This window comes from Hemitrygon akajei, chromosome 10 (assembly GCF_048418815.1).
Source record: "Hemitrygon akajei chromosome 10, sHemAka1.3, whole genome shotgun sequence".
Classification (NCBI taxonomy): Eukaryota; Metazoa; Chordata; class Chondrichthyes; order Myliobatiformes; family Dasyatidae; genus Hemitrygon; species Hemitrygon akajei.
In genome coordinates, this window is record NC_133133.1 from 125,892,281 (window position 1) to 125,905,704 (window position 13,424).

The window sequence follows — 13,424 nt, forward strand, 5'->3', positions numbered from 1 at the left end:
CATTTTCTATCGTGTTATCTTCAAGTACGCTCTTTGGTGTTGAGACATTAAAGTTGATGATAGTGGACACCTTCTCACTATTTGTATTTTATCCTCTTAGAGGCTTGAATATCTTTCTCTGATTTAGTAAAACAAGGTTAACTATCGATTGTTCCTGATCATAAAAAAAAACGTTGCAGGATTTAGTTCAAAAACTGTATCATCAAGTTTGCAGATAATACAACAGTGGTTGGCCTCATCAACAATGATGACAAGACCGAGTACAGAGAGGAACAAGAGGGGCTAGTGGATTGGTATGAGAAGAACAACCTAAGCCTGAATGTTGAAAAGACCAAAGAAACCATTGTGGACTTCAGGAAGGTGCAGATGAACAACCCTCTGAAAATACATGGCTCCTCTTTAGAGAGAATTAAGTGCACCAGTTTAGAAAGGGTTCAGTCCATGTTCTTGGAAGTTCACATCACAGATGACCTCAGCTGGTCCCTTAATATCACCTCCCTGAACAAGGCAACACAGCAGCACCTCCACTTCCTAAGAAGATTGAGGCAACTTAGGCTCCCCACTCCCATCTTAACCGCATTTTACAAAAGCACCATTGAGAGCATCCTGACAAGTTGCATCTCCATCTGGTATGGGAGAGCTGAGCATCGGAACAGAAGTGTCTACAATGGACTGTGAGAATAGCCTAGAGGATCAGAGGGGTCTCCCCACCATCCACAGGAACATTTATTGGGAGCACTGCAAACACAGGATTTTCAAGGATCCCACCCACCATCCAGCATCCTCTGACTTTCTACCATCAGGCAGGAGAATCTGGTGCATAAAAACAAGAATAGTAAGGATGGGTAACAGGTTCTTCCCTCGGGTCACTAGGCTTTTGAACTTCCTGCTGCATCGGATTTGAAGTGCCACTGATTAATTTGTTCCATTCCTTACAGTATTTAATTTATGCACTTTAGTTTGTTATTTATATGTGACTCATCTGTAGATTTTATCCTTACCTTCTTAAGTTATTGTGTGTTATGTGTACTGTGCTTTACTCTGGTTTGGAGAAATGTCGTGTTTCTATATACATTACATTATATACATGTATATAGTTAAATGACAATAAACTTAACAAAGAAATTTGTGATACCTCCACTATCTGCAGAAATCTGTCCTCAGCAGGAAGGTGTGTAGCCTGCAGTATTCTCCAAATATGCTGCGTCTCATCCAGGGACACTTCCAGAAGATCTCCCACCATCATTAACTCCTCAAGCTGAACTTTTGCACTGTGTGATAACTCCAGCACAGGTGGTTCCAAGCTGCGTGGCACCAGTGGTGTCTTACGGGGCTGCTTCCGAGGAGTTCCAGAACCTGGGAGAATGAGCAGGTTAGAAAGTGGTATCTATCAGCCCTGTAGTCGATTAGCTGCATGTAAACTACATTGACTTGATTTTAAACATATCAACAGTAGAGAGCTGTTGCCTGAATCAGAAATATTTGATAAATCGGAAACTGCGGCAACCAACTTCCCTCAAGCTCATGCACCACTGCCTGTCATTCCCAAGATCCTGCCCTTTACCACACCCATAATCACCTCAATATCCAAAATTTAATCCATTAATCCCTCCTAAGGTACAACTGACCATGCTTTTATCTTTTAAGTTTATTGTCAGAGTTTAACTATCTGCTATCTAGTTTTCTGTAATTAATCCATAAGACATAGGAGCAAAATCAGACCATTTAACCCACCTAGTCTGCTCCACCATTCTATCATGGGAGATTTATTATCACTCTCAATCCCATTCTCCCCATAATCACTTTCTCCCCATAACCTCTGACACCCTTACTAATCAAGAACCTATCAACCTCTGCATTAAATACACTCAATGACTTGACTTGACTTGGCCTCCACTGCCATCTATGGCAAAAAAAATTCCACAGATTTGCCACCCTATAGCTAAACAAATTCATCTAATCTCTGTTCTAAAGGGATATCCTTCCATAATGAGGCTAGAACCCCTGGTCCTAGACTCTGAACTATCAGTAATAAATGCCAAGGCTTTATAAGACATTGGTCAGACCATATTTGGAGCATTGTGAGAAGCTTTAGGCTTTACCAACGAAAGAATATACTGGCATTGGAGAGTGAGAGCTATTCTGCTGCTGAAATTGAAATTAATACTTTAGTACTTCAGGAATTATAAGAAAAATGCTAAAGAACCGTGGCACCTGAATGTTTTCTGTAAGCTATAATTAATCCTTTATCAATGCTAACCTTCTCTCACATTCTACAGAGATCAAATAACTTTCTTCTACTCCATTTTGTTGATTTTTGTTTATCAAACAAGACAATATAGGAACTGTAAATCTACCACAAGTGAGAAAGAAGGTGACTGACAGAATGGGCGTGGTGGCTGACTGCTGAAGTGGTGTAATCCAGAATCATTTACACTGGGTTTCTGCATGTTCCCAACATCTTTACCACCTTCAAAGCTCCTCCTTCGCTCTGAGTGGTCATGAGCTAGGGTTTTCCACTGGTTTTTCACACCCAAGGATATTTTGGGGACATCCTTGATTCTTTTCCTCCAATCCTTGATGGTTTTAACAAGGCAGCTTGGTAACGACTGTGTCAGGAGCCTGGTGCTGGGCATGTGAATGACATGGTTTGCCCAATGGAGCTGACTGCATGTAATCAGTACTGGTAAAGATGACTTATGAGACTGACATTTGTCCATTTGTGTGAGGATGATTTTGTGGAGATACAATGAGTGGCACCTCTGCTGTGCCTTGAGGTCTAAAGTAAGTAGTCCAAGACACAAGGCATAGTAAAGGACAAAAAAAATTGCTGATGGATAACTAGCATTTCCCCAGATCTGAGGTCTTGATTATCAAATATCTTTTCCTTAAACAGTCAAGAATGGTGAGGCACACCAAGGACACTGGTAAGTCTTGTTATCTGTAAGGCAAATCCCTAAACATGGGAAGTGGTCCATCTTTTCCAAGGTCTCGCTGTCAGCCTTCGCTGCAGGAATGTGAAGTAAAGCAAGAGCAGACTGGCAAAAAAAAACTTTGTTTTGCAAACACAGACTGCAAGAAACTTCCTTCCATATGCTCCTGTCAACAAGTTGATGATGGCGTGAAACATCCTTTCCAGTTGTAGGAAATCACAAGCACTGCAGACTGAAACCTTTTGGTGAGATCAGAACAACATTATTTCTGAATCTATGGAAATACATTAACCTCAAAATTATGTGCCCTCATCTTTTATCTGACATCCATCATCAAGAATGGCCTACCAACCGCAACATTAACTAATCTGGCCACTTTCCAAAGAACACTGTTGACAAACTGGCTTTGATGGGTAGTGAAGAAATCAAGATGAAGGACAACCATCCTGACTTTGTCCCTACTCATCGACACTAACTTTGTCCTTAATCATCACAAATGTGCCTGTGCACAAAGTGTTGAAGGAGAGACACTTCATTGCCTTTGCAGAGATCAAGTTCCATCTTCATATCATCGACACCATTCATATTATTTTGGAAAATGAGTTAAAACAGAACAGATCTTATCATCTTAGGATCCATAATCCACTGACCATCAGCTGCAGAACTGTACTCTAGCACAATCTGTGACCTTATGGCCCAGCATTTCTCCCACTGTCAATCCAGATTCCAATCATACTCGTGAGTGCAGAAGGAATGCTAGGCACAGCACCATCAGTAACTAAAAAAAAATTCTGATGAGTAAAACTGGAAAAAGGGGAAATGTGCCTGTAAAAGAGCAGAAGGACAATAATGCACAGAGCTACACAGTCCTATGAACAGCATATCAGATCACAGTTCTTTGGTTCTGTTACAACTGGTCATGATTAGGGCAGACATTTAAGGACAAGGGTACTCCAAAATGATCTTCCTCAACAACGCCAGAGCTCAACACACAAGTGCAAAAGGTTCAAGTATTTACACCCACCTTCCATGAGAAAGCCATGTGAAGGATTCACCCTGCATCCTCCTAAGGACTCATCACAGAAGCTGGTCTTCAGTTAGTTAATTCAATTGCTGTGCCCTGAAAAAGCTGAAAGCACTAGAATTCCAAAGGCTATGGGGTCAAGCAATATGACCAACGAAGTGCAGAGATTTTGTATTGCAGAACTATCTCTATTTCCAACCATGCTGTTCCATTACTGGAACTTGGGGGGGGGGGGGGCAACAGGCCTATTTTGCAAGTTTAGAGGTATTCTCATTGGAACACACAAAATTCTTAGTGATAAGACATATGCAGGGATAAGGTATCCCTTTGATGCAGCCAACACTCCACCTTTAGTCTCACCAGCCCTGTATTACTGTCACAAGACACAAGATTCTCCAGTTTCAATTTTGAATACAATGTGGAAAATTAGCCAAATATGTTCTGCTTTTTTTTTGACAAGGCAAATCAAATCTGGATCATTACTGCTCCATTTCCTCTTAGAATCCTGGAGGAAAATCTGGTCAGGACATATCTTTACAAATAAGTACTGTGTATTGACCCAAAAACTAAATTTCAATCTGCTGCAGAACATATGGACAAACCCCATGCAGGATGGCAACTATCAGTCAAGCTACCCTGGTGCACAGATGGTACCTTGAAGCTTTGCTTGGCTGCAATTTGTGAAAACCCTGATCCAGCTATGGACACATAATAACATTCAGCCCCATTAACTGTTCCTGGGCAACTTAAGACTATAACACACAGGAATAGAAATAGGCCATTTGGCCCATTGAGTCTCTTCCACCATTCAATCATGGCCCTTGGAGTTACATTTACTCTCCAGCAACACATTGGATTAGCTTGGAATCTTGCCTTAAAAAATGTAATGACAGCTTCTGTTTCTAAAGTTACTTGAAAGCAGTAGTCATTCACTCTAGCATCAGAGAAGTGGCAGGAACAGCTATGAAATGATTCTTGCTCACCAATATCCAGCTTAAAGTTAAGTTAAAGTTTGTCCCGAGCCTTATAGACTCATCAGGCTGGAGCTTATGCAACAGACAGGATCTCCCAGTTGCCACTCACTTCAACTCTCCTTCACATTCCCATTCGGATATGTCCATACATGGCCTCCTCTACTGCCATGATGAGGCCAAACCTCGGTTGGAGGAACAACATCTCATATGCTGTCCTGGTAGTCTCCAGCCACTTGGTATGAACATCAAATTCTCCAACTTCCGGTAATTCCCTTCCTCTCCCTTCCCCATCCCATCTTTACTCTGTCTCCTCTTCTAGCTGCCTATCACCTCTCATGACTCTGCCTTCTTCTACTACCCATAGTACTTTCCCCTTAGATTCCTTCTTCACTTCTCCTGCCTATCCCCTCCATGCTTCCCCTCCCCCACCCCTTGATCTTTCCTCTGATTGGTTTTCCACCTTCCCCCCACCTTCTTTATAGGGCCCCTGCCCCCTCCTTTAGTCCTGACAAAGGGTCTCCACCCAAAATGTTGACTGCTCCTTTCAACGGATGCTGCCCGACCTGTTGAGTTCATCCAGCTTTTTTGTACATCTTGATTTGACCACAGCATCTGCAATGTACTTTGTGTCCAGCTTACTGATAAACTCAGCTTAACGCCCAGCTCAAAATATTGACTCAAGAGCCAAATTCTAAACGATGACTGCCCTCCCCTCGATTTTAACTGACTGCATCAGTTCACTGAGTGCCATGCCTTGGTAAACTGAGGCCAATGGACTTCAGACAAAAATCTGTCCACTGGTTTGTCATACCACCCAGTGGTTCTGTCTGTTGGAGGTCAATCATGCCAGCTCTACAATATTGGTGCAGACGTTCCTCAGGACAATGTCCTCAGGAAACATCACCAACGAGATTGATCTAATCAAATATCACTGACATGGCTTAAAAACAACCGAGTCCTCGACTATCACCGTGATTGGGGTTACCATTGACCAGAAGATTTAAGAGATGAAAAAAAATGTTCAATGGGTGCATATCAAATGCTCATCAGTAGGAAATAGTTATTTTACAGCTTTCTGTCCATTCATTATGTTGGGAGAAAGTCAAAATAGGCAGAGATAACTCTTTGTCAATTTTATTTTGGGGAAGGGGAAATTTGGGAAAAGAAAGATTAAGAGTCAAAGACGAGTGGAGAAAGAAATGGAGATTTGTAAAACGAGAAGTGAGAGCAGATAATTAACAATGGACAACAAAGATTTTGCTTCCTAAATACTTGTTGGTGAATCTTATGGATTGTGGGAATTGCCATGAAATTTCCCTATCGCACACCATTTCTTTTTAAATCACCTGTATTTCTTATTTCAATTCACAATTCAAGTCATAATAACTGACGCCAAGATTAGGGAAGGCTTTTTGTTGGTCCACAAATCAAACAAGTCATCGATAACAGGCAACCTGAAGAATTTCTAGTGGGGCTGGAGAAAATCTCATGGAAGGCATTCAAGGACATCGTTGAAAATATTCTTGGCAACTACAGAGCATCCAACTACATCCAGCTGGTTGAAAATATGTGTCAAGCAGACAAAACCATGAAGTTCAACATGTCATGAAAGGTTCATTATCTGCATTCCCATTCAAACTTCTTCCCTGCAAACCTTGGCACTGTCAGTGACAAGCATGGTGAAAGGTTTCACCAGGACACTGCCGTCATAGAAAAACAGTATCAGAGCAACTGGAATCCACCAATGCTGGCAGATTATTGTTGGACACTTGAGTGAGAAGCCTCAGCCTCAAACTCAAATGAAAATCATCAACAAAACATTTTAGCTTAGCTCTTGCAAAGTGCCAGCACCATTATGCAATTAAATGCATTATATTCAATAAAAGTAAATTTCTTGTTTCTCCAAATTCCTACATGATACAAGTAGTCTGAAACTATATTTGTGTTCAGCTTCAAGTGGTCTATCATAAAGAAAGAAAAAATTCTGAGGAAACTGTTACCAGCAAGGTGGGGTAAGTAGATACAATCAGGGTTATGAAAGGAGAGTGACTGGCATTTGAGGGGAAATAATTTGCAGGATAGGATAAAAATAATGGTTTAATTGGGAGTGCTCAACATTAGAAACCAAAACACAGACTGGGTGACTGCTTTGCAGAAGTTCTCTATTTTTAACAGTAAGCTCAGGTACCCTTGTCATCATGCTACCTAAGGTCTTCTTTCCACTTCTACCCTGCTGCCTCTTTGGCCTCTCACAGTGAGGCCCAATGTAAGATTCCAGATCAATGTCCCACCTTCCCTTTAGGCATGATATAGCTCTCATGGAACATCTTGAAAACCAGTCTCTCGATGCATAAAAATCAGGGAATAGGTCGCTTTCCGCTTTTATTCTTTTGTTAAGAGTGCCCATTGAGTGGCTTCCTTCTATGGCATAACAGCTCAATAACAATTCAGAAATATCTCTGAAAATCAAAAAATATTACTCTAAAAAGGGAAACAAAACAGGCAGGTTAGAGGGAAAGATTAGGGCAGTGGGATATCCTAGACAGATCCACCAACAGATGAAGAGACTACATGAGAGAAATGTGCGAAAGAAGACACTGTAGAGAAGTACCAAACTGACCTTGTGAACAGGACTTTGATGCTGAAGAATAAGCATGTTCTGCACAGAAAGAAGGTGCAGCTGGCCACACATGTGACACCACTTCCTCTGCTTTTATTGGAATTTCTTCATCACAGAACAGGTTTGGCTCCATGCTACCAGAGGACACGCTGCTTGCACCATCCTGGCAAACAAAGACAACTTTCACAGTTTGAGACCAATGCAACCTGAGTAAGGTGCTGCTCACACAAGACTAATTCACAACATAATGGGTGCAACCCAAATCACATGTTATTCATAGCTTGTTACAAAATGGATCAAAGAATACAAAATCAGCATGAGTAACACAGAATGAGGAATTAACATCATGATACAAAGGAGGGTGTTAAATAACTTTAAATTGGAAGTGTAGAGTTGTTTTTGTACAGAACTACTAAAATATCTTAGATAGCAACATCAAATTTCATGAAATGCCAACAGCAGATGCCATCTCATTGGCTCTTCACTTAACCACAGAACACCAGGACAGCGAAGATGCATACACCAGGATGCTCTTCATTGATCTCAGTTCATCATTCAATACCATCAACCCCTCAAAACGATTCAATAAGCTCCAAGACCCAGACCTCAATACCTTCTTGTGCAACTGGATCCTATATTTCCTCACTTGCAGATCCCAGTCAGTTCAGATTGGCAACATCTCCTCCACAATCACCATCAGCACAGGTGCCCCTCAAGGCTGTATTTAGCCATGACATGTTGGCCTTCATAACAAGGGGAGTTGAGTATAGGAGCAAAGAGGTCCTTCTGCAGTTGTACAGGGCCCTGGTGAGACCACACTTGGAGTATTGTGTTCAGTTCTGGTCTCCAAATTTGAGGAAGGACATTCTTGCTACTGAGGGAGTGCAGAGTAGGTTCACGAGGTTGATTCCCGGGATGGCAGGACTGTCATATGTTTAAAGATTGGAGTGAATGGGCTTGTATACACTGGAATTTAGAAGGATGAGAGGGGATCTGATTGAAACTTATAAGATTATTAAGGGATTGGACACACTAGAGGCAGAAAACATGTTCCCGATGTTGGGGGAGTCCAGAACCAGAGGCCACAGTTTAAGAATAAGGAGCAGGCCATTTAGAACAGAGTTCAGGAAAAACTTTTTCACCCAGAGGGTTGTGGATCTATGGAATGCTTTGCCTCAGAAGGCAGTGGAGGCCAATTCTCTGGATGCTTTCAAGAAAGAGTCAGATAGAGCTCTTAAAGATAGCGAAGTCAAGGGATATGGGGAGAAGGCAGGAATGGGGTACTGATTGTGGATGATCAGCCAGGATCACTGTAAATGGTGGTGCTGGCTCGAAGGGCTGAATGGCTTACTCCTGCACCTATTGTCTATCCTGCTCTACTTGCTTTATACTTATGACTGTGAGGGTAAGCACAACTCTAATGCCATTTTTAAGTTTGCTGACATCACCATTGTCATTGGCCAAAACAAAAGTGGTGACAAATTAGCATATAAGAGGGAGATTGAAAATCTGGCTGAGTAGTGCACATCAACAACCTCTCACTCAATGTCAGCAAGACCAAGGAGTTGATGATTAACTTCAGGAGGAAACTAGAGGTCCATGAGACAATTCTCATCGGGGGATTGGAGGTGGAGGGAATCAGCAACTTTAAATTCCTCAGTGTTATTATTTCAGAGGAAATGTACTGGGCCTAGCACGTATATGCCATTACAAAGAGATCAAGGCAGCACCTCTACTTTCTACTTGGTGGAGAGTATAATGACTGGTTGCATTGTGGCCTGGTATGGATACACCAATGCTCATGAATGGAAAAAGTCTATAAAAACTAGTAGATACAGCCCAGCACATCATGGGAAAAGCGCTCCCCACCATTGAGCACATCTACATGGAGCACTGTCGCAGGACAGAAGCATCCAACATCAAGGATCCTCACCACCAGGTTCAGGAACACATTATTCCTCAACCATCAGACTCTTGAACCACAGGTGATAACTTCACTCACCCAATCACTGAACTGTTACCATAACCTATGGACTCACTTTCAGGGACTCTTCATCTCACGATCTCTATTATTCTTTTTTCTCTCTCTTTCTGTATTTGCAGTTTGTCTTTTGCATATTGGTGTTTGTCCATCCTGTTGGGTGCAGTCCTTCATTGATTCTATGTTTCTTGTATTTATTGTGAATGCCAGCAGGTGACATATGATAATAAATTTACTTTGAATTTTTAAATATAATACAAAGAAGTGAACCCAGCTACAGAACTTTCAGATTAGGACAGAGCAACAATACAAAATAGTCTTTTGAGGATGGCTAGAACAGAATCAGAGTAATTCCAGTGGGTTTGGACAACATATAATGAGAGCTAGAACAAATATGAAATTGAAGCTGGGGCAAAAACTGCAAAAGGCATCTCCATTTACACCAATCCAAAATTTCAAATCCACTTATCTGTCCAACCTTAGTTTTCTCTACAGAAATCTGTCAACCTGAAGTTGAATACAATCAATAATTAGGTACCTACTGCAGCCCTCTAAAGACTTACAATCCTATTAAGAAACTTCTTCTCTGAATATTCCAAAATGGCCAATTACTTCACATCATGCTAGTAGAAGGCTGGCATTGAAACTAGACAACAGATTGCTCAAAAGGATGTTGATGTTTCACTACTGCTGCAGAGAACCATAGTAAGACTACATCTGAAGTAATGCAAAGAATCCTGCGCACTGAATCGTTCAAGGAACCTGGAACTTTTATTCTTTTATATACAATTGTGTTAAACTCTTAACATTTTTCAAATTTCTTTATACCATCAACAAATACCTTCAACTTTCCCCATTCCTTCATCACAACATTTACCTCTATCATTGGCCTTCTTAATTTTACGAATCTATATTTCCAAAATGATATTTTTCTGATTAACACTAAACAAATATCTGCATTATTGTTGAATTGTGTGACTATCAAAAGAATCAGTGAAATTTAAAGCACAGGACACTTCCATATGTATGAAAGCTGTTCAAAATAAAAATTTGACTCATTCTACTTTTCACCTTTTGTTAGTTGTGAACTTCAAATACTTTGTAAATGGGACTGGATTTTCTGCCTTCACCACCCTTTCAAACAGTGAGTTCCAGACCCACAACTATTATGAAGTGAAATAACTTCCCTCAAACTTTTCACTAATCCTTTCACATACTACCTTAGATCTATGTTCCCTATTTATTAATTATCAAAAAGGTATTAAAAAAAGGACCATCAGTCCACTGTCCCCAGCACCATCACTAACCTCATCAAATCTGGAGATCTCCCATCCGCTGCCACCAAACTCAGTTCCCTTACCCCGCACCCTTACTACTTATTTCTACTTCCTCTCCAAGGTCACAAACCTGACTGTCCGGGTAGGTCCACTGTCTCTGCCTGATCCTGCCCCACTGAACTGGTGTCCACATACTCTATTCTATCCCATGATTCAGTCCCTTCCCACCTACATCCATGACATTTCACATGCTCTCAATCTCAATAACTTTCAATTCCCTGGCCCTGACCACCTCATTTTCACCAGTCCCTATACACTTCTATCCCTCATACGAAGGCATTAAAGCTCTCCGCTACTTTCTCAACAAGAGACCCAACCAGTTCCTCTCCAGCACCACTCTCTTTTGTCTGGCAGAAATTGTCCTCACCCTCAACAATTTCTCCTTTGGCTCTTCCCACTTTATCCAAACTAAACAAGTAGCCATGGCCTGCCTTTTTGTTGGGTACGTGAAGTAGTCCATATTCCAAGTCTTCCATAGTAATGTCTCCCAACTCTTTCTGCACTACATTGACTACATTGGTGCTGCTTTAAGCACCCATGCTGACCTCATCAATTTTATCAACTTTGCATCCAACCTCCACATTCCCTTTCCTCCCCCATCAGATTCCTCCTTCTCCAGCCCTTTACCTTTCCCACCCATCACCTTTCAGCTATCCTCCTTCCCCTCCCCCCCCATGTTTTTATCCTGGTGTCTTCAACTTTCCTTTCCAGCTATGATGAAGGGTCTTGGTGCAAAACTTCAACTATTTGTTCATTTTCATAGACGCTGACCTGCTGAGTTCCTCCAGCACTTTGTTTGTGTTGTTAGGGATAAACGGTGTTTTCTGTTAAACTTGCCCAGACCTCTGAACTTACACTTCAATTATATTTCTGTTAACATTTTTGTTTTCTGTTCATGGAATGTGAAATCATAAAACAAGGCTATCATTATCTATTCTTAAATGCCTTCTCAATTCATTTGCTCATTCACCACAGAGAGCAGAGGTCGCATATAGACAAGGCAAGGTTTAAAAAAAGCAAGTTTCCATTACTGAATCAGGTTATTTTTTTTAAACAACATCCTGTTCACTTCACAACCAACATTACCAAGCTTTTTATTTCAACTTTTTCCTCAAATAGTAAATTTTAACATAATCCAAGTCCATAAGATTATAAGACCAATGAGCAGAAATAGCCGTTCAGCCCATTGAGTTTGCTCCAATATTCCATTATGGCTGATTTAATATCTCTCTCATCCCCATTCTCCTGCCTTCTCCTCATAAGCTATTAATCAAGAACCTATCAACCTCCAGCTTAAATATACCCTTTGACTTGGCCTCCACAGCTGTCTGTGGCAAAGAATTCCAGATTCACCACCCTCTGAGTTAAACCATTCCTTCTCATCTCTGCAATAAATGAATGTCCTTCATTTCTGAGGCTGATCCCTCTGACCCTAGATTCCCACACTATAGGGATCAGTCTCTCTATTTCCACTCTACCTAGGCCTTTCAGTATTCAATAGGTTTCAGTGAGATTCCCCTGCACTCCCCCCCTCCCCCCCATTCTGCTAAACTGAAGTACAGGCCCAGAGTCACTAGTTCCTGGGATCATTCCAGTGAACTTCCTTTGTACCTTCTCCATGCCAGCTCATATTTTCTTAGATTCAGGGGTCCCAAACTGCGCAAAATAACTTATAAAACCTCAGCAATATATCTTTGCTTTTGTATTCTAGTCCTCTCGAAATTAATGTTAACATTGTATTTGCCTTCCTTACCACTGACTCAACCTGCAAGTTTACCTTCAAGGAATCCTGCACAAAGACTCCCAAGCCCCTTTGCACCTCAAATTTTTGAATTTTCTCCCCATTAGAAAATAGTCCATGCCTTTATTCCTTCTTCCAAAGAGCATGACCATGCACTTCCCTGCACTATATTCCATCAGCCATTTCTTTGCCCATTCCCCCAATGTGTTTCATTCCTCCTGCAGACACCCAACTTCCTCAACATTTCCTGCCCCACCACCTACTGTCGCATTGTCTGTAAACATGGGCACATAGCCATCAATTCCTTCTTCCAAATCATTGACATATAACATGAAAAGAAGTGGTCCCAATACCAACCCCTGTGGCACACCACTAGTAACCGGTAACCAATCAGAAATGGTTCCCTTTATTCCCATTCTCCGCCTTCCAGTCAGCCAATCATCTATGCATGCTAGTATCTTTCCTGTAAAACCATGGGCTCTTATCTTGTTAAGCAGCTTTTTGAAAATCTAAGTAAGCAACATTCACTGACTCTCCTTTGACAATGCTGTCTGTTATTTCCCCAAAGAATTCCAACAGATTTCTCAGGCAAGATTTTCCCTGCTGACTATGACCCACTATATCATGTGAGACTTAAGTACCCCGAAACCTCATCCTTAAAAATACACTCCAACATCTTTCCAGCCACTGAAGTCAGGCTAACTGGCTTACAATTTCCTTTCTTCTGCCTCCCTCTTTTTTAAAAGTGGGATGACATTTGCAAATTTCCATACCACAGGGACCATTCCAGAAACCAGTGATTCTTGAAAGATCA

The 13,424-nt window shown here is 41.3% G+C and overlaps 1 protein-coding gene across 1 annotated transcript in view; it reads right to left on the minus strand.

The window, feature by feature from the left end:
• kdm5a (lysine demethylase 5A) overlaps positions 1–13,424 on the minus strand; it is a 158,773-nt gene that overhangs the window by 11,054 nt on the left and 134,295 nt on the right. Inside the window, exons 25-26 of the mRNA XM_073058897.1 lie at positions 7,552–7,714; positions 1,136–1,356 (exon numbers count right to left, since the gene is read on the minus strand). Coding sequence (XP_072914998.1) covers positions 1,136–1,356; positions 7,552–7,714 — 384 coding nt within the window. The remainder of the gene's footprint in view (positions 1–1,135; positions 1,357–7,551; positions 7,715–13,424) is intronic.